General features: G+C 40.8%; 1 protein-coding gene across 2 annotated transcripts in view; it reads right to left on the bottom strand.

The window, feature by feature from the left end:
• Window positions 1–22,342, bottom strand: part of dmd (dystrophin) — a 296,432-nt gene that overhangs the window by 161,610 nt on the left and 112,480 nt on the right. For both annotated transcript variants that reach the window (XM_085266347.1, XM_085266348.1), the window contains exons 10-16: window positions 16,287–16,415; window positions 12,680–12,775; window positions 11,512–11,610; window positions 10,167–10,348; window positions 8,372–8,522; window positions 5,124–5,243; window positions 3,854–3,955 (exon numbers count right to left, since the gene is read on the bottom strand). In XM_085266347.1, the coding sequence (XP_085122473.1) occupies window positions 3,854–3,955; window positions 5,124–5,243; window positions 8,372–8,522; window positions 10,167–10,348; window positions 11,512–11,610; window positions 12,680–12,775; window positions 16,287–16,415 (879 nt within the window). The remainder of the gene's footprint in view (window positions 1–3,853; window positions 3,956–5,123; window positions 5,244–8,371; window positions 8,523–10,166; window positions 10,349–11,511; window positions 11,611–12,679; window positions 12,776–16,286; window positions 16,416–22,342) is intronic.

The raw sequence follows: 22,342 nt of genomic DNA, 5'->3' as shown, positions 1-22,342 counted from the left end.
TGCTGACACAAGATTAATCATAGAAGCAAAAAAAGGACATAATTTCTTGATAAAGACACAATAGATGATCATCGTTCATGACACAAACGTGCTCCTGTGAGGTGTATGGAACACGTGGGTGTTTCTCCTGCTGTGATGTAAGATCCTGGTACTGATGTGACTGTATGAGCACCAAGTCCCCTTCAGAGGACTCTGTCCAACAGAACATCCAAGTAAACCAGGGAACTATGAGATACAAACATGGGCAGCATGTGATGCAGGTCCAGCTGTACATGGAACATGCTCATGTACGATGGCAAACCGTCTGTCCTGCAGTCACGACACGCGAGTTGTCCCTAACATTGCAGGTTTCCAAAAGAAAACAATCACCTGTAACAGCTTGTTTACTGTATATGCCCCTTGGCCTGCAACTGCAGAAAGAAAGCTGTCCATGATGGGACCAGTGCAGAGGAATAAACCTGAGCTTCCTCCTGCACTTGGGTCAAATATGGACACGCCTTTGTCCTCATGAAAGTTTGCCTTCACTCAGACTCATGCCCTCCTACCATGCCAAAATATAGAAAACTGTCAGGCAATGAGTTGGAATAAAGTTGAATAAAACCTTGAAACACAGAGATGGATGATATTTTATACTTGTTGCTTCAAAGCAAACGGGGTCATTTTTGAGCCCAGAGGACAACAGATGTGATTATGTGCTGCCAGTAAAAAACTTGAAGTAGTTTAAAAACAGCTTCCTAAATTAACTTTGACATAAACCCGTCTGTGATCATCTGTTAAAGCAGCCGACTCTGGTTGTGAAACGATCCTCACGATAACTGATGATTTCATTTATTTTTTTACCCAAAAACAAAGAATCATTTTGTATAAATAAAGTTTTATCAGATATAAATTTGAAATGAAATAAAGAAATAGTGTCAAAATGTTTGAATTAAGTTTTAATTAAAAGTGGGGGAAAATCTACTTCATATTACTTAAGTATCAATCAAAGCAGATGGGGACATTTTGACCCCTGAAGACAACAGCTGTGATTATGTGCTGCCATTTAAAATTTATAAATGATTAAAAAAACCATTCTCACTAAAGTTCAACATACAGCACTCTGTGGTTATTCAGACAGTCAAAATAATCTAAACATTTAAATATTTTATTGTCTCGTTTTATTTTCGCTCAAAAACAGACGATACTTTATGTAAACAAGGTCTGGTGCCCCTAAATTGTAAAATGAAGGGTCAATTTGTGGTAATGTGTTAGTCTTAAGTAAAACTCAGGTGTATTGATTGATAATTTATACTTATATACACTTATATACATTTTTGTCCCCTGAGGGTTAATCCTTCCATCTTGACAAGTTTCCCAGTTCCAGACATCAGACCCATCCCCACAACATAATACTCCTACCACCAAGTTCCATTATTAGATGTTCTTTGGTTTGTAAGCCTCAGCCTTCTTTCACCAAACATAAAGCCAAAGAACCACAGCTGCGTATGATCTGACCAAACAGCTTCCAGTATGGATGATTTTGCTCCAGGTTGTCCTTAGCAGACTTTAGTGTGGCTTAAAGGTGTGAAGTGGATTTTTTCAAAAGGAATTCACCACTTGGCTAAGTCCTTCACTACTGTCTTGACAGTTGTTCTGAGGTCTTTAGATACATCTCTCATCTTTTTCTTTCCAGAGCCTTTAAAATACTTATTTTCTGTACCGTTCCTGTGTACTACACGTACATGCATCCATGATAAGTCGTGGTCATCTTCCTGATGTGCTCGTGGATCTCTGTTGTTTCCTGGATTGCATTTCTAAAACTCACTATTCCTTGGCCTCCTTCCTTCCTTCTGCTTAGCATACAGTCTCAGGGTGTTGAATTTAGGTTGAAACCCTCCATGCATGGTAAGGAGCTTTCTTATCTTGATGTCAGCGGCTTCTATCTCCTCTTCTGGCAAGTTTATTATCCTAGCACTGTACCTGACGACTGGCAGGGCATAGATGCTGATTAGGCCTATGCAGAACATACAGGGACAGTCCATCTCCTTGGTAATAGGATCATGTAGTTTTAGAGTCTCTACTTTATAATATAAAGCACCTTCAGGTTGGTCAATCTCATCTTACAGTCTTGAGCAGTGTTGGTCAAGTTACTTGTAAAAGTAACCAGTAACTAATTACTGATTACTTCCCCAAAAAAGTAATCCCGTTACTTTACTGATTACTTATTTTCAAAAATAATTAATTACTTAGTTACTTAGTTGCTTCAGTTTCACGATTTACAACCTGAAGAGGTGATAAAGTGATAGATCTTTCAGCCCAATTCTACTTTTTCTGCATAATCCATCATACAAAATGTAATCAAATGGAAAAGTCTCTTTTTTTAACTTGTTTTATTAGTTTTAATCTTTTAACTTTATGCATCAAGCAAACATTTAATTATATGCAACATTCTCTGACTGGAAGAAATTAGTTTAACATTTAAACCTATTTTCTGCACATTCCAGCACATAAAATAAAATATTTTTTGTGTTTACACTCAGTCTTTCAAATAGATGCAAGTAAAACACAGCAGAAAATAAATCAGGAGTGGGGCAGGCGGAGGTTTGTCCTGGTGCAGGTGTGCCGCAGCGGTCAGTGGAAGGAGTTTCTCTGTGAGTTTCCCATTACCTCGTAGCTACTCGGTGCTTGTTGGAAGTTTACGGGTTTTTTCGTTGTAAAAAGAAGTTTTCTTCCCACGCACAGCGGACGCTAAACTCAAAGTAAGGTCAGTACTTCCACGCTTTAAACGCTGCACGCTCATACTCTCTCCGCACTCGATATATGATCCATTGTTGATCTGCACACAGCTGTTGTCACTAACGGCGCACTCGCTTACGTCACTGTCGTGAGACATTCTCGCAAAAAATCACGGTTTTAGTAACGCAGTAATGCAGCGTTCCTACGGGAAAGTAAAGGTAATCTAATTACCGTTTTTGCAATAGTAATCCCTTACTTTACTCGTTACTTGAAAAAAGTAATCGGATTACAGTAACGCGTTACTGCCCATCTCTGGTCTTGAGTGACTGTATCTAACAGTAGCTGGTATTTCTGACAATTCCTTTGTGTGACCCACTCATGTGTTGAGCCATATGTCTGTCCATCTTAGCCATGATGCCTGACAGGAGCTTCCACGTGGCGCTGAGGCAGGTTATTGGTTGGGACCAGCCTCTTCTGGGAATCTGGGGATCAGTCTAATCTTTGGTTAGCCATTCCATGTGCAGGTCATTCATTAGCAGCTAGAGTGCTGTCAGCTTGTTTAGCTAGTAACTGTGAATCATGTCAGAGCCTGGTGTTGTCCAACTCTTCATGCGTGAGACTCTTTCTTGGATTTATTCCACTGTGATGGTTACTAGGCGAGGTTAGGGGAGGTAGCCAATGAGCATTTTCTTATGTGCTGCATCCTTCTCTGTCTTCACCCTTGGTGGGCTGGTCATTTATTGTTTGCCTGCTACTGAGAGTACACCTCAGATTGTTCAGTGGAGAACAGCTGATTTATTCTCCTGGCTTCTATGTCTCTGCAGTTTTAGAGATACTCTGAACCAGTCAAGCCATCACAGTTTGGTCGTTTAAATCCGTACACTTACACACTTTTTCAAAATTCTTTCCGAAGAGATAATCATGGTTCATCACTTATTCATAATATTATGCCTGATCTGTGCATTTGTGTTAATGAGCAAGTTGAACATATATAGATAAAATGTAGACAATAAGTGTATACGAGAAGCATTTATCCAATCTGTTCTAGACAGGTGAAGAACCCTCACATGCATAGACACATTCGGGTTTCTCAATACATCAGCAATCTTATCTGTGATCCTACCTTAGACAGTCATACCTGTTCATTGGTGAAGTGCTGCCATTTCAGCAGAGTCTCCTGCAGCACAATCCAGCGTTCTTCTGTCCATCTACAAATCGCTGCCCAGCGGTCACCAAGCACCTGCACAAACGAAATAAACACAGACACCCATATAGATCCCACTCAGTCCCCTAGAGCGTGATATGTGTATCCTCAAGCTTTTGAGTCCTTAGAGTTGGAGAAACTATTCCTGAGGTTTACCCTCTTCTGGACAGAGACCTCTGATGTTACACCTGGAATCTGCAGTTTTCTGCTCTTTGTCAAACACCATTATGTGAGGTTGGTTTGCCAGCGCTTCATTTTCAGGTCATCATGCCTTTTATACAATGCAGCCTACTATGTTATCGATCACCTCTCAAATTTGTGTTTTGTGAAGGACGTTTTTAATGCATCCTTTTATGTAAGTGTCCTAATTTTCTTTGGTTCACAGCAGCCTTTACCTCTGATTCAAGCTGTAGTTTGCACTGTTGTGCTCATCTCATCCATAAATAAAATATGTTACAATGGGCTCCAGATTTGATTTTCTCTTTATCTGTAATCCTTCTTGCTTTTACCAGCTCTCATGGATGTGCCCACAGTCAGTCTGTTTCTACCATCAGATTTTTGTCCAAACCATAGAAAACCGACTCTCGTTATTGCCAGCGGATTAATTTTCCGTTCTCTTGTTTCTTTTTCAAGTGATGAAAAATAAGTTTCATGGTCTCTCCAAATTATAGATGGCATAACATTTTAACACATTACCCTTGAAGGGCTTGACTCAATTTTGGGGCTAACCTTAGGCTAACCAGTCAAACTGCAGTTTGTAGCACTTGTGTTTCCCTCAATTTTTCTGGAGCATTAGGAATTCTACTTTAATTATTGCAGATTTTGTGAGTTAACAGTGGGAACAAACAAGTACACATCAAAGGCTAAGAGAAGGATGGATAATTAATCACAAAGACAAAGAACTGGAGTTTGTGTGATGATGACAAGTAAATTAATTTAGCAAAAAGTTAAGATAAACACACATACAGCAACAATGTCTTACTGCAGCTAATTACTGCACAACTGCAAAGACAAAACAAGCTCAATGTATTTTCCATTAGAAACAAAAAGCCCACGTTTTGCTGGAGACAAAAAGAGAACTCAAAAAACATTTAGACAGAAAATTAGCCCGTCAATAAAATCTCTTGCTAATCTGTGTGATCAGCAAAAATATGTGCTGTGTGTGTGTGTGTGTGTGTGTGTGTGTGTGTGTGTGTGTACTTGCCTGAAGTTTGTTCTCCAAGGCAGCAGTGGTGCTGTCTCCACTGTTCTCATCTACCACCACCACCATGTGGGTCAGAGAGTTCACCCTCACCTGCTCAAGTTCCAGGTCCTCCTGCAGGAGCTTTAGCACACATTGGCACCCATCAGTATAAGGAATTCCCAAAATGCTGATGGTTTAATCACAGATTAAATTCAAGATTAACCTGCAAAAGAATAATGTGAAGAGAAAACTACGGACTGGAGAGAAATCATGAAGATACCACATGCTGCCAAACATGTTGGAGCAATTTTAGGGGATGGGGCTGTAAGTCTGTGAGTGGAAATGTTCAGAGATGATGTGAGAGCTGATAGTAGTGGAATGGATTCTGAAGTGTGCACAGCTACACTTGCAGCTCAAATTCAGTCAAATGCTAGCAAAACCGATCATGTGCAGGATGGCTGTAATTGCCAGGCAATGTACATTTTTTAGAAACTGTCTTGAATTAAAGCAGGAAGTCTTTCAGAAAGTTCAATCACACAACGACTGAATAATTGTTTGATATGTAGTACACCACCTTGTGTGTGGTGGAGCACACACTTGAGTTGCTTACTTGAAACCACCACCCCAGTTTATCAATCTTGACTTTCACAAAGTGTTGCAGAGATGTTGCTCAACCAAGACAGCCCCATAACATCCAGACCCTGAACTTTTACATTTCAGGGTCTGTATGCTTGAAAATGACGCGCCAAAAAGGAATGATTACAAACTCTGTGTAAACCACCTTGGTATCAAAATAAACATCACAACAAAGTAAACATCACAGCAGATACCATTGTGTCAAAGTAACATATAACCCCTAACCTCTATATAGCATATAGCAAAATGCGAAGTGTAATTTTGTCACGCTCTAAACAAAATTTACTGGACCAGCAAACGAAGCCAAACTTGCAGTTTTGAAATCTGTAGATCTGTGCTTTCAGCAGAGACGCTGTCTGTGCACATGCTGTTGGGTGAACGGGGGAATCCGTACTTCGTGTTTACACCTTTTTGCAGGATCTTTTTTACCTGCTGTTTAGATGTTTGATGTTTTAGCTGTGTTTGGTGGTCATGGATATGGATTTGTGAGCGTTTTGCTGACTTTTCTGTGGAAGCACAAACCAGCATAGCTCCTCCTCTTCCCCCAGTACAGGGGGCATTGTGGTTGAACAGGTTAAGGAACTCAGGGTGAATCTCCTCCTCCCAAGGAGAAGTACTATCAAGTAGTTTTTTTAAACTGTCTCAGTGGCCTTTGACCTTATAATGGGTGAGTTGTCTCCCTCATCTCCACATTCTGCTTCCTATATGGAAGGTGTGACCCTGGGATTGAGGAGATCTTCAAATGTTCCAACAGCCACCTCACTATGTCCCCAGTAGAGGTCATCACACTCCAGTCCATGTGTGCAGAGCACTACCTCCCTCTTCTGACGTCAGCTGACGTCTTGGATCATGACTACGTTGACCTCTTCCTCTTACTTCAAGCACTACTTCACCAAATGCCCGTCCCCTGGTCTGACTTTAGGGTGGAGTCCCTATAACCTAGTCTGGGTGAAGGTAACATGATTCCTCTATTTTTCTATCTTCGTGGTAGTTTATTGAAACCACTCGGTCTAGGACAGAGGTGGGCAATCTCAGTCCAGGAGGGCCGGTGTCCCTGCAGGTTTTAGATGTGTCCTCGAACCAACACAGCTGATTTAAATGGCTAAATTAGCTCCTCAACATGTCCTGAAGTTCTCCAGAGGCCTGGTAACGAACTAATCATGTGATTCAGATGTGTTGACCCAAGGTGAGATCTAAAACCTGCAGGACACCGGCCTCGTGGACTGAGATTGCCCACCCCTGGTCTAGGAGCTATGCTTTGGTGGTAAGATTCAGTGGGCTCAAGATCACTGCAGGGTTTTTGCTTTTTCTGGTCACCTCTTGGCTTCAGTGATCTCCAGCTTCCACCAGGCCATTTTGCAGCCAGGTGTGAAGCGGCAGGGATAAAAGTTAGTACCTCCAAGTATGAGGCCATGATTCTCCATGAAGGTTCTGCTATGGATTTACTGCTGTCCTCATAAGCTACAAGGAGTGGAAATGAGAGGCTTCAACATAAATTAAGTAAAGGAAATGTATGAAAAAACACACTCTTACTGCTGTATGATTCACACAGAAGATTATTCCTCATAGACTTCAAAAGAGTGGTTAATGTGTACACACAGGTCATTCCAGCTCTGGAATAACTTTATTATAGAGATTTTATATTTCTTTACCTTATGAATGACTAAAATTAGGCCATGTGTTTCAAAAATCTAACTTTTAGTAGATATGGCAACAACTCTTTTTGTGAGTTTTATGGTTCCAGTGCTGGTAATGCAGTAAGGCAGTGGGGTAATTAAATTTAGCAAGATGAATGCAAATGTTTTCAATGTTCATGTTCAGGCAACAAAAACAACAACGGAGCTGGGTAAGGAACAGATTGATGGGTAAACAGATGGACAGATGTTCACACACCATGAGGAAAGATGCAACAAAGAAGCGAGGGAGATGCAGATAATATGTACATAGGAGGAGATTCGAGCAGAGTGGACACACCTGCCACAGCACAGCTGAACAGAATCTGACAGACAAGACACAGGAAGCACAACTGAACATGACCCACATGAGACAGGACTATCAAAATAAAACAGTATGTAATGCACACGCTGAGAGCCAGATAAGACACGTGAACTTGACAGAGGGAGCGGACATAAACAGACATGGAGACACGACTGACTGAGGAGACAAAAGGATGAAACAGATAAATACTGGGAGCAGGACTAAAGATGTATTCACTAGACCAGACAGGGAAAACAAATAATCACAGAGACAGGACACAGAGAGACGAGACAGACACAGGGCATGACCAGGGAGACAAAAAGCGAATGTGCATGAGTCTATATCCCTGATACATTCAGGGAGGTTTCCCTAAACATGCCGACACACTTTAAAGACGATTGTGTAATCAGCAAGTTTGATTTTGATTATCTACAAAGTTTTATTTTAAACTAAGATCTGTAGACGCTGGATTGGAGCCACCCTTTTTTTATTCTTTTTGAAATCAAAAGCTTAATGGCAAGACTGTAAGGAATGTTTTAATCACTTTAACTGCGAATGACAACTTGTTGTGTAACATTATAAGGAAAAAGGGAACAACATGGCTGGATTAGTAAAGCAATCTTTCAAAAACAAGGATCAGCCTAGTACACGCCCACCTTGTGTTCTTCTACTCGGCGCTTGATGTCCTCCAGGTCAGGTCCCAGTGCCTGAGCCCCCATCTTCTTAATACGTGCTTCTGTCACATCCAACCAGTCTGTGAGTTGCTGCAGCTGCTCATGCTGCAGGTCCATCAGAACTTCATGGAGTCTGGGAGTGAGATGCAATTCAGTAATGTCTTATTTTGAAACCACAGCAGTCTGGTATTTACATAGCTATTTTCTAGTCTTACTTGTTGCCAAGTGTTCATCTATCTCACTTCCACACAGCCACTTTGAAATCATCAGTTAAGCTAACATACATGTCTTTGGACTAAGGAGGTGTGGCGTGGTGGCAGTGTTAACCTGACAGTGCTAAACTAACACTGGTGGATCATGCTACCATCCACAGAGACCGAAGGGTTTAAACCTCAGGCACTAGCGATTAGAGCTGATTTACTTGACTGACACTTAGTATCTTGTCTTAGTGGTGTGGTGTTAGTGGGATGACATTAGTTGTTAGATGTGTTATTAAAACATTTTTTAAATGTGAAGAGTGGTAAAGCAGTCTTTTTGAGAACTGTATTAGGTCAAATTACATACACTTATCATGGGCATGAGTGTCATGGAAATGTATGTTTGGAGGTGTAAAGGTGAGGCTTTCCACTAGGGTTGGTTTGCTGCAAGAGTTTAGTGGAACATTGCAGAGAGTGGATGGAACAAGGACTTTCTCCAACTTCACCCAAAATCAAATGGACTTCTTTCTTCTATCAAAGAGCTTTCTATCTAACATTCACACTTCAATGGATGTATTTGAGAGCAACTTGTGCTTAGTATCTTGCTTAAGGATATTTGGCAAGCAGACTGGGAGAGCCAGGAATTGAACCACCAACCTTCCAATTAGTAGGTGACCTGCTCTACTTCAAGAGCTTCCAACAGGACAATGATGTCAAATACACATCAGAATTGTTTTTGAAAAGGAAAATTAAGCTTCTGGAATGTTCTTCTCAAAGCCCTGACCTCAACCCTACTGAAAAAATTGTGGAGTATGCTTAAAAGCCTGATCCCGGCCAAGAAACTAACCAGTTTAAATTAAATCTATTTTTAAGAAGTGTCCACAAATATACAGACACAATTATGCCAGAAGCCTCTCGATGACAATCATTAAGTGCACCTTGCTAAGGCATGTTTGGCCAAATATTAGTGGCAGTCTATGCATATATTTGAACCTGCATACTAATTTTAACCCTGTGTGGATTACAGAAAATAAAGATAAATAAAGAAAACTTGTGCACCCAAATATGTACACATTACAATGATTCCACCCTGGAAAACACAGCTGAACAAAATCAAAGAAATTACATTGGGGATTGACATTCGTGTCCATGATGAGTGTAAAGTTCTGATCACAGCTGTATATCACGCCTGATAATACTGGTGGTGCTGAAAAGGGTTTTACAGTCTTCGAGCCGCTTTCAGCAAAGATGCAAGATTTTGAGAAGTGAATAGAATTTCATAAAGTCACAATCAATGTTAAACTGTATTGGTGATTATCAAAGCTCTCACTGATGCGATCTCTGATAATCACCAATGCAAACAAGAAACCTTTTTAGACCCATTAAAAATAGTCTCAGTGGAGACTACTCATCATGTTGCTTTAACTAACTTTAACTGATGGAAAATGACTTAAAGATGTATCTTCTAAGAAAATACTTTCAAAATATCACATGACCAGGCTTCTGTCAAAACAAGATCAATAAGATAGATGTGAGTTTTAATATTGTTAATTGTACTGATGCTTGTTTAATGTATGTACCTGCTCTGTCGCTCCATGCTAGCGACTCTTAGGTGCTCCCACCGGGAGTTGAGAAGGTTCATTTGCTCTCTGACTTCAGAATCCTCCTCTTCACTCAGGTTTCCTTCCCCCAGCAGGGCAGCACCGGCCCGGAGGACTCGTCCTACACTGCTCTGGTGTGTTGTCAGCTCCACCATATACCCCTGTTATTAAAGAAACAGATGGAAGAATTGCACATGCATATTCACAGTAATTCAACTATTTTTTAATCCTACAAAGGTGAGGGGGTACCTCATATTACTATGGCACCTACTGCTTCATCTATTTTTATTGAACACTTAACTGCAATGTGATCCTTCCAGGATATCAGAAGGCAGAATGGTCAGAGTAAGTGAGTGCATCAAAGTCCTAGAAGCTCCCATTCAGTACAGTTAATGCATCGCTTACAGTTAAAGCTAAAAACAGCTGCCCATTGCAAACAGCTACTGCAGGAGACCAGCTGTTTCCATACCAGATATAAAATGCTTACAAACAACAGATTTAAAAACTTTTCCATGCATAAAGTTTTATTACAGTAAGATATCCATATCTCACAGATTTAACTGACGTAACTGCAACTGTTTATTCTGACTGTGGCTTAAACCCTTTTCATATTTCTGCTCTTTGATCACATTTCACAGGCAAAATGTGACGTTGATACCGTAGATTTTTAACGTCCCCCTTCACATCTTATTTTGTGAAACTGTAAAATTATTTTTTTAGCTATTGGATATTCTATGGATTGATGACATCGGAAAATATAGAGGATCAGTGATAATCAATACATTTTCAGCTGCTGTGACACAAATATGAGAGTCCTTTAAAAGAAAAAAGTTTTCTAATCCTGTGCACATGGAATAATAGCTCAGTGTTATTTGGGCATTTCACCTTTAATTATACAGTTCCAAAGATCCAGCTGTACGCAAATGTGTGAAAACATAAAATCCCTTTAGAAACGTAAGACAGTGCAAACATTTTATTACCAGCTGTACTTTAGTTTGTCTAGTGTCCTACACTATATAAACTATTCAAATGCCCATATGACATGTTTTCTATTTCACCATTCACTAACAGCACAGAGAAGGTGTTGTTTAAATATGCCAAAGTTTTCTTTAAACAAACAGTATTATTAAAGCTCTTCATGACCGTGTCCTATTTTTTGGTCACCCTAAACTATTCTGACAAAAGAATTTAAAATTCTATTAACTCTAAAAAATTCACTGGTCAGCTGTGGGAATCCTGAAAATAAGTGTTGAATCTTAAAAAATAATACAATACCTTTATTTAATTTAAAAACCACAATCCAGTAGGATTTCACTAGTCCTACCTCGTGTGTGTGAAACTGCTCCTTAACCTCCTCCACATGGTTGGAGATAGGAGCCTGGCCCTGGAGACCATCTTCAGCGGACAGAAGCCATGTCAAGACCTTAAAAGTTACATTTAATTAACATAACAATAGCATACTTTCTTTTTTTTTCTAAAATAAAGTTTTTTTCTTCTTCTTTATCTTTCATTTTCTCCCTCTAGGGGTTGCTATATCAGATCATCTTCTTCCATCACACCAACCCTCTGCATTTACTCTTTCACTACATGCATGAACTTTCTCTCGGGTCTTCCTCTTTTCCTCCTGCCCGAAAACCTCATTTTTAAACATCATTTGTCCGATTGATCTATCTGCACTATTGGGTTGAAATCAGAACTCTGTACATACAAGTTCTTCTACACTCACTGGCACATGTCTTTATGGACCTTGCTTTGTGCACTGGTGAGCAGTCATGTTGGAACAGGAAATCCTTTCCACAAAGTTGAGAGCATGAAACTGTCCACAGTGTCTTTCACTGAAAATAGGGCGCCGAGTCCATAATCTCCCACCAAACTTGGCACGATGCAGTTAGACAAGAACCGTTCTCCTGGCATCCACCAAACCTCATCTGTCTCATGTGTTGGATTGCAATACAGAGAAGTAGGATTTGTCACTCCAGAAAACACGTTTCCACTGTCCACCGTGCTTTATACTACTCCATCTGACACTTTGCATTGGGCTTGGTGATATAATGCTTGAATACAGCTCCGTAAAGATCTCTACGCACTATTCTTTAGCTAATCTGAAAGCCACATGAAGTATGGAGATCTGTAGCAATCAACTCTGCAGAAAGTTGGCGACCTCTCTGGACTATGTACCTCAGCATCCACTGGAAAATTTAGTAGAGAACAGGTGGCATCCTATCATGGTACCGCAATGAAAGTCACTGATTTCCTGAAAGCAACTCATTCTTCCACAAATGTTTGTAGGAACAGTCTGCATTTAAAATGCACTGCCCGGCGACAGTGTGCCATCGAAGAAACCACACGTTTCTTATACACTGAGAGATGTCGCATGCAGGAAGGTGGTGACTCACACACAGACACACCCACGCACACACAATATTTGCTTCTGTACATTAAATGTTTTATAAAGTAGATATGAGTCCTTTATCATCACCACATTGTCTTACCTCCTCCAGTGCAGCCTGGTAGCTTTCCAGGCTGGTGGTTCCTGCAGGCAGAGGACTGAGACGCTGCTGCAGCTCCTCTTGGCTGGGATCCAGCAACTAAACAAGGCAGCAACAGGTTAGAGATAACAGGCAGAGACAGAGTCCGATGGTGGAGATGACGTGAGGAGAAACAGAAGAATGGAGGGCACCAGGGTTAAGAAGTCGAGGGGAAAAGAGGACAGACAGAGATGATAAAACAAGCAGAATGTCAAAAATCAGAGGGGTGAGCAGGGAGGGATCGGGACGAGTAGAAAATATTAAAGGCAACATGTGAAAGAAATGTGGGAAACAGAGAGATAAGGAGAAGCCTCTGAGTGTCAGATATTAATGATGATGATGATGACAAGCAGTTTTAAACTTTCTCCAAACTTAACTCGTCCTCTCTCTCCCCTTATCTCTCTCTGTGCGCTCACTTCTGATCTAGACACCAATAATTCTCTCTTTTTATCTCATCTCAGTGCTGTTTCTCTCACTTCATTCTTCTCTCTGGTAATAAGGTCATAAGATGATTCAATAACTGCCAACCACAGTCAATGCTGCCGTCTCTTAATGTCTATTTTGCTTGGATCTGTGTGACGGTAGACGCATAAATGTTTAGCCTATCTAACATAAACAAATAAAAGGAGTGTAGGGTAAAAGTGTAAGGGTGTAAGGGTGTAAGGGTGTAAGGGTGTAAGGGTGTAAGGGTACGCTACGGAAGAGGAATTCTGGGCCCACTTTCTTTTTCTAGTGGGCCTAATCCTCTTCTGTAGTAAACCCTACACAATCTCGTTTCTGACTTTTTTATTTTCTATTATTAACTAATTGATAAATTTCTTATATTGGTTGATCCTACCTATGATAGTTATACACTGTTTGCCCAAGTTTTCTTTCTTTTCTGTTTTTAATTATCGTTGCTTTAGCTGTTTTTACTTTTTTGTGTTCTGTAACATACTTTGGAACTATGTTTAGAAACGGCTTCATATTTTAAGTTTTACATTTGTTATTAGTCCATCCCCAAAAACAACAAAAGGGGGTGAAAAAAGATCAAATACTCACAGTTGGGTTAAAGATTGAACTGTCAAAATCAGTATGAAATGTTTTGTAGCTTTGTTTTTCTTTTTCTCAAGATGCAAAAACGTCAGTAGAAAAATTGCGTTTTCTATTGTCTATAAAATTATAGTTGTTGATAGCTTGAACAGCCTCTTGATGTCACCTCACAATAAATATGCTTGTAGGTTCACCTACTAGATGTAAAGCTCATGTGACAATTGATTTATTTTCACACAAGATGAAAACAATAAGAAGAGGAAGCTTTAGACGTCTATTTCTGAGTTCAGTCGTGGGTTTGATTCGGTTTAGCTGACTCTGTCTAATGTTCAAAAAAGCTGCATCAGCAAAGTCTCTGAATTGTTGTAACAACCAAAGATAAAGACGAAACTCTATACAACAACGAACCAGCCTTTTTTATTTTTATACTTGTACGCCAAAAAACATGATTTCATTCTACTTGTGCACTTATGGGCCTTTAGTTCTTACACTACAGCAAGAGGAGCAGCATGTGCTCATTTAATCAAATAGCTCCCCTTGACTTTCCAAATATTATTGAATAGAACAGTTTAAGTAGGTATGTCAGCATGACACATCTACTTATCTGCAAGTTAAGCAGATGTGTCAAGAATACTGAATATTGTTGAGCCATTGAATTAAACGATTTATGAGAAAATTGCTACATATAGCTTAACTCCATCCACATGGGTTTGACTTGACACTCAGATGATTTTTTAAACCAAGTACAAGCTTGTTCTAATAAAAGCTTCAAGAGTGCTGAAAGATCAAATAAGTAATTTATCCTTGTGTTTAGTCTGTGCTCTGTCGTGAAAACAACTATCCATCGTCCTGACCAACGCCAGATCCCTCACAAACAAAACGGAGGAGCTTCAATTAGAGATTTACTACAACCGTCCGGGAGTGTTGTCTACTGATTGTAACCGAATCCTGGCTCCATCCAAAAATCCCAGATGCTTCAGAGGAGGTACCAAACTGGTCCTACAGGTCCTACCTCACAACCTAACATTAGCCACAGTTACCATTACCATTTACAGTTACAGTTACCATTGTTTACACCCCCCACCCGCCCCACCCTATGCTAACGTTATCTTAGCACGCAAGTGCCTTCAACTTATTATCAGTAAACAGCAGAGAGAGCGCCCAGAGGTCATCTATACTGTTGCTGGGGACTTTAATAAGGCATGTTTGAAACTGAGGTGTCTTACCGGGGGGATAGGACACTGGTCCATGTGTACAGTAACATCGAGCAGGCCTACAAAGCAACACACCTCCCCCACCCAGGACAATCTGACCACCTCTCTCTGCTTCTCGTCCACCCCCTGTCCCTGAGGCTGAGGCACAGTTCTCTGTACAGCACTGCCTGAGCCAACCTGGGCATCAAACAAGCTAAGGAGGCCTACAGCAGGTGGGTAGAGGGCCTCCTCACCTACAACAACCCCCATCAGGTGTCCAAAAAGGCCAATCCTCCAACCCCCAACAGCAGCATCAAAGTAGCAGAGCTCAACACTTTGTTTGCTCGGTTTGAGACCACCCCTGCCTTATACGATGGAGACGAGAGACAGACCGACTTCAGGAGGCACAGACAGGTCCGTTCCCCTCTGATTATAAATGCAGAGCGGGTGGAATCTGTCTCCACCTTCAGTTTCTGGGCACCAAACACCTCTGCTGATCTCACCTGGACCCACAACACCAACACCCAGGTAAAGAACGCCCAGCAGCGACTGCACGTCCTCCATGTCCTGAGGAAAAATAACCTGGACTAGAATGGGCCATCACAGGTGACCCCTTGCACCCCACCACCCGTTTGACCCGCTGCCCTGTGGTCAGCGCCTCAGGTGAATCAGGTCCCACACCTCCAGACTCTCAACCAGCTTCTTCTTCTCGCCCTTCTCCCTGTTAACAAACGATCCACCACACCAGACCCCTGCTCACCCACCTCACCACTCTAAGCCATGGTCTGAGTAACCCCCATCACTCTGGCCGCCCACACAGGGACTCCATTCAAATCTAATCCTTTTACTTTGCACTACTTCTAAGAACCTTACAACTTGTTCTCTATTGTGCGCCTTTCTCTTGTTTTGTATATATTCCTCTTGACTGCCAACATTTTCAAAGTTAAGTAAAGTCAACCGCTTTCATCTACAGCACGCTGACAAAGAACTGCGAGCTGTATCACTACTGATTTAAAGTGAAGACACAAACACACAGTTAGCATAGCTTATGACTTGATTTATAAATGATTGAAATTAACACTGATTAGAAAAGTCAATGCATTTCAAATCGTGATTTGCATTGAAAACGTGATGATGTAAACACACCGCAAAACTGTACACTTCAAGTTTTTCTTCGGGTTAAAATTTCAAAACTAAAATTCACATGTTTAATGCATTTTTAAAACATCACAAAAACAAAGAGCATTTTTAAGAAAGGGACACATTCTGGGGAGCAGACAGAACAAAAACCACACATGCAGAGACAGATGGGGAAGTGGCATCAAGTGTTAGTGTGAGACACGGACCTGATCAGTAAAACGCCTCCTCTTTTGCTCGGGCGACTGGACATATGCAGCCTGGGTGTAGGCATAGCTTTTATAGCGAGGCTGAGGGGAGGGGCTCTGCACTCGCCCCTGAGCCACATTCACTGTAATCTGAGAGAGGACAGACAGCAAGGAAAAGACAGAGGCAAGAGAGGAAGAGAGGAAGAGGCAAAAGAATGCAAAAAGGAAAGCGAAAGATCCAAAAGCTAAATTAAATAATTGCTTTACCAAGTTAGTGAAAATGTGCAGCCCTGAAAGAAGTATTCACATTCAGCCACTATTGAATGTTATTAGCACATTAAATAGCTATTAACAGTTGTTATTACTACTGTAATTGTGCTTCAGACTGGGCAAAATCCCACAGGCGAGCTCTGTAAAGCAACCAAGGTATAAGGTAACTCTTGCTTGTCATTTGAATAAATGCATGTCGATTCTGTAATGTTTAAGCACCATGGGAAAACCGCTGTTACTAACTCCTGCCATACATAAAACTGAATTTAATTAATCAGGCTATTATCACTCTACAGCATGTAATAGACCTGGAGGTTCACTACAGATTACTGTGTTAGTGTCATGTTCTTCTTTCCCCGGGTGTAAAAACAAAGATCTCGTCACACAAGCCACGAGCTTTCCCTGAAACTAACCACGCCCAAACTTAACCAAACAGCAGTTTTTAAAAAACATCAATAAATAACCGTCAACAATCTTCATGGTGTCCAGCAATGACTTGTGCCACCTTGCGCCTCGTATAGCTTTGCTTTGCACACTAGCATATGGGAGTAATAATAACTCATTCAGCGCTGAATTCAAAATCTCACAGAAAAATCAAGGCACAACTTTAAAAAAAAAAAAAACAGTCCAGTGTAGCCTGCCTGGGACGGGATTACCGGAGTGGATCGGGCTGTGGCCAGAGGCAGAGTTCCAGGTTCTACCAATCCCTGGTTCCTGAATCTGGCTTGTGGTACGTGGAACTCCTGGTGGGGAAGGAGTCAGAGCTGGTGTGTGAGGTTGGGAGATATGGACTAAATATAATCAGGCTCACCTCAACATGAAGCTCAGGCTCTGGAAACAATTTCCTGTGAAGAGGGCTTGGACTCTCTTCCACTCTGGACTTGCTATAGGTGAGAGATGGCCATAACGAACACCATGTTCAAGAAGTAGGGTCTTTATCACTGCACATGGCAGTAGGAGACCCTAGGTCACAATCCATGATTGATTTTGTAATCATGTCATCAGATCTGCAGCCAAACGTCTTGGAGGAGCTGATCTGTCAACCGATCACCATCTGCTGGTTAGTTGGATCAGGTGGCAAGGGGAAGATGCTGGACAGACCTGGCATACCCAAACATATAGTGAGGTTACGCTGGGAATATCTACCAGAGCCCCAGCCCGTGAGAACTTCATTTCCCACCTCGGCAGAGCTTTGATTGAATTCCAAGGATTTTGGTGAGACCCTGGAACAAGACTTTGAGTTGACCTCAAAGCAAGCTCAGACAACTGAAGAGGGGGAAGACGGTGCTCTGCTGTTTTCAGTGTAGCACGGCCTGTGGATGGAGTCAAGTGGCAGAAGGAATAACTTGAGTGTCTCCCCAATCCTGTAATGGGAGCAGAGGCTGAAGATGGGAGATTTCCTTCCAACCTACGCCAAAGTGCTTGCTTATAGGGGGTCATGTGATTGTTGGGGTTTTCTCTGTTGTTCTTGTATTATTGTAGAGTCTTTATCGTACAATATAAAGCGCCTTCAGGCAACTATTGTTGTGATTTGGCACTATATAAATAAAACTGAACGGCCTGTATTTATATAGCGCTTTACTCGTCCCTAAGGACCCCAAAGTGCTTTACACAACCAGTCATCCAATCATCCACACACTGGTGATGGCAGCTACATTGTAGCCACAGCCACCCTGGGGCGCACTGACAGAGGCGAGGCTGCCGGACACTGGCGCCACCGGGCCCTCTGACCACCACCAGTAGGCAACGGGTGAAGTGTCTTGCCCAAGGACACAACGACCAAGACTGTCCAAGCCGGGGCTCGAACCGGCAACCTTCCAATTACAAGGCGACCACCCAACTCTTGAGCCACAATCGCCCTAAACTGAATTGAATTGAATTTGACTCAGGTGCTTTCTGGATGCATCCTAAGTTAGGTGTTTCAGGCATGGTTTATTGGGAGGACACGTTGGAGAGATTATATGTAATCCTATCCATATGTAACCCTAACCCAGCTAAGCAGTAGAAAATGGATGAATAATATAATGAATAATAATAATACGATGGTGCTTTTTCTTTAAGAGCTATTGCTAACTTTGTAAAACAAACTATTTTAAGTGATTTTATTTTTTAAGGCACTTTGTCAGTAATCACATTGCCAGAGAACTGTTTGTGGATTTTCCCAGAAATAACTGTTTTTTGTAATCGGCTGTTTCAGACAGTACAACTAAACAGAGGCGTGGCCTAAGCAAAGGGCTGGTTTATGGTAATCAAAACTGCTTATAGTTCCCCTCAACATGTTTGCTGTCCAGGGACATGGTTGTCATGCTCTTGATCAATTTTCACACAAATGTGGGAAACAAAAAATAGTCATACAACCTATAAAAATAGAGTAATGTAACTAGAGCTTTTCTCACCTTAGTACAGCTGGCCAATCATAATGTGAAGTGCCAACATTAGATCATGATTTCTAGAAAGATGCTGAAATATTCCCGTGTCTTATGTTAGTAACCTGGATGGGGAGATTTTAACAGAATTTATGTAATTTGCATAGAAGGCAAATAAGGATCATGAAGTGCAGATATTATTCACACACAGTGGAGGGGATTATTATTTGACTTATCTGCTCCACTGCAGATTGTGTTAGTTCCATTTTAATAGAGAGAGAGAGAATTAAATGAAAGTTATACACTGATTTGCACGTCACTGAGTGACAGTAGTATTTGTATAAGGATTTGATCCTTCAACAAGATGTGATTTAGTACTCAATGGAGAAACCCTGGTCACCAGGTTTGCACACATCTAAAGAAGGATTTCTTTAAATTCTTTAGGTCTTTTTTTGGCTGCTGCTTGACAACTCAAAGCTTCAGCTTCCTCCAGAGATTTCCTATGATGTCTAAAGACTGGCTTAGACTACTTAATTGATGTGCTTCTTCTTTAGCCACACCTTTGTTGCCTTGGTAGTGTGTTTTGGGTCACTGTGATGCTGGTTCTTGTCGCCAATTTCACACTGCATGGCTCAGGCCATTGGCCCCTTAATGCAGTGAAGTCGCCCTTAGCAGAGAAACAGCTCCAAACAGTCACACATCAGGTCATACAGCATGTCTCTTCCATCAAACACAACAGGTCAGGTTGATGCCAAAGAGCTTGATTTTGGACTATAGCACTTTCTGCCACGCTTTCTCTGAATCGATTAAATGCACACTGGCAAACATAAGAGGGGCCTGTACATGTTCCTTGTTGAGCAGTGGGACCCGTGTTCCCAGCTGCATTTAGATCATTAACAAACTCCTCCCATAATGGGCTGATCCATCACCTTTCTCATGCTCATCCTCACCCCATGAGGCATCATGGAGCTCCAATCACTCATACATACTTTACATAGAAATTATGACTATTTTCCTCCTCACAATGTCTATATTTTGTTGCACGACTGGGTTCAGCAATCATCAAGGAAAGAAAGAAAATCTTGTTTTAATCATTTTGCTGTTTCAGATAAAAGAATACGGACAAATCTCAATTAACGGACACAGGCATTAGATAAATAGTATAACAGTATAATAATTATAAGTTGAATTTTTTAAATCACAAATATGTATTTCAAACAATATTTGACCATTTGAAAATTTTTCATTATCTGTTTCTAGTTTTTGCTTTTTCATCTTCATCATCTGCCTCCTCCAGCACTACTCTCACCTTCTCATCTCCAGCTCATCCTCTTCCTCCTCAACTTAAGCCTTCCTCCTGAACTGCAGTTAGGGTTAGGGAACACTCATAATTTGAAACAGTGTCAGTGCTTATTTTGAATAAACAGTGAGATATTAATATCACCAGCAGTTATTCCGGGAAGATCACTCCATTATTGTAGGGTCTACCTTACAATATAAAGCGCCTTGAAGCCACTGTTGATAAATAAAACTGAATTGAACTGAACTGAATTGCAATATGCATGCAATAGGATTCCACTGATCTCAGCTTAATGTAGCCTGAAACATCAGAGCCAGCTGATCTTGTTTCTGACTGATATTTATTTTTCTTTCTTCAAAGATTCTGTCTTAATTCAGAGTTTCCTTTTCATTCAGGTAACAACTGAAAGAATGAAATATATTTTGGGTGATGCTGTGACCGCATCCTCCAGCATGGACAGCAGTTCCCAGGAATTACACAGAACAAGCAGGAGGAAATTAGTGAGCAAAACAACATCTGCTTGCCATGCTGCCTCTGAGACTGCAATCTAGATATCCATCTATCCATTTTATTCCAGTTGTCCTATTCAGTAGGATGGGGGTGCTAGAGCTCATTCCTGCTTCACAGGACGAGAGGCAGGATACATCCTGGACAGGTTGCTAATCTGTCATAGGGCACACAGGGAGACGAGCAACCATTTACTCTCACATTCACACCTATGGTCAACTTAAGGTGAACAAACATAAGGTGAATATGGAAACGCCACACAGAATGGCCTCAGAGTGGATTTGAAGCCAGGACCTTCTTCTTGTGAAAAGACAGTGCTAGCCATTGTACCACCACGCCTCCAATATACATACGCAACAATGAAATGAACTGACCTCCCAGCCCATTGTTCATTCAGTGGGCTGGTTTCACTCATTGTGCAAATGTACTGTTTATAAGGCCGGTGAAACCTGCAGTCAGCTGAGACTGAAGACGTCACCTGCATGAGTGACGAAACGTTTCTCCCACTGAAAACGTCCAGATGAACAGAATCAACCTTTCGGGATCAAATAATCTATATTTAATCTAGAAGTAATTAAAAAGGAAAAGAAAAACTGTAATTGTTTGATGATCGGTGAGGTATATATACATTTATGATGTTTTTAAGAGAGATCTGCTGAGAGACCTCAGTGCTCATAAAAATGTAAGAGCACATTTACATATTTTGAGCATACATGATGTGTACTTATAATGTAAACCGTAAATTTCACACTTCATGAATCTACAAGAACACAAATTAATGCACAACAAATTATGCATGCATTTTCCATTTTTATTAATTACATATTTAATCAATTATCTAATTGTTTAATAATACACTTAAGTAATGAGTTATTTCAAAATGATAAATAATGAAGTAGCATAATTTTTAATGAATTATCTTTCTATTTTCTAGTATTTAAGTAATATTTATTACTATTATTTATTAAGTTTATAAACTTAAAGTTTATTTAAGTTTTGCAAGTTTGGTTATTCACCCTCAATGTTTCACACCACGTCATTTCCTGTTTACTTTTGTGTGTGTCATTGCTGCAACAGGAGTAGCAGTGCTAACAGGTTCAACATAGATCTGACTTTCAGAGTTACCCAAACTTCTTTGTTTAATTCTGCACTTATTACATTACATTCTCATACAGTGCTGATTAAAAGCTATTCAGACAACACTGAAGGATCTCAGTTTCTTCATCTCCTTCAGTTCCAGTATACACAAATGGTTCTGTTGTGAATTTTACAAGCCCACTTTGAGAAGGTGGGATGGCCATGTTAATATTTAGAAGTATATTTTGTACCTGGGTTTAAGAATTCTGTTTCAGAGCTGATAATATAGGCTACTATGCAAATATAACCACACTCATTCAGCTGTATAATGTGCAGTACTGCAGAGTATGGATAATGTGGCAACAACATAGCAACGAACAGCACAGGTGAAGAAGTAGCTTTGAACACCAAGTAAGCATATACAGCTGAGTATCTGCACAACTTCCAGAAATCATAAAACCTCAACACCATCACAGCATTAAGCCGGGAACAGCTGCCATTATATATTCATTGCCACTCTTGGAATTAAATTCCTTACATCTAAAGTCCGCAACCCG

Source organism: Mchenga conophoros, linkage group LG23 (genome assembly GCF_057382185.1).
Source record: "Mchenga conophoros isolate Kocher_MC1m ecotype Shallow Benthic linkage group LG23, M_conophoros_male_GT1.1, whole genome shotgun sequence".
Lineage (NCBI taxonomy): Eukaryota > Metazoa > Chordata > Actinopteri > Cichliformes > Cichlidae > Mchenga > Mchenga conophoros.
Note: the sequence above shows the minus strand (reverse complement) of the source record. Positions and strands in the feature narration are given on the sequence as shown.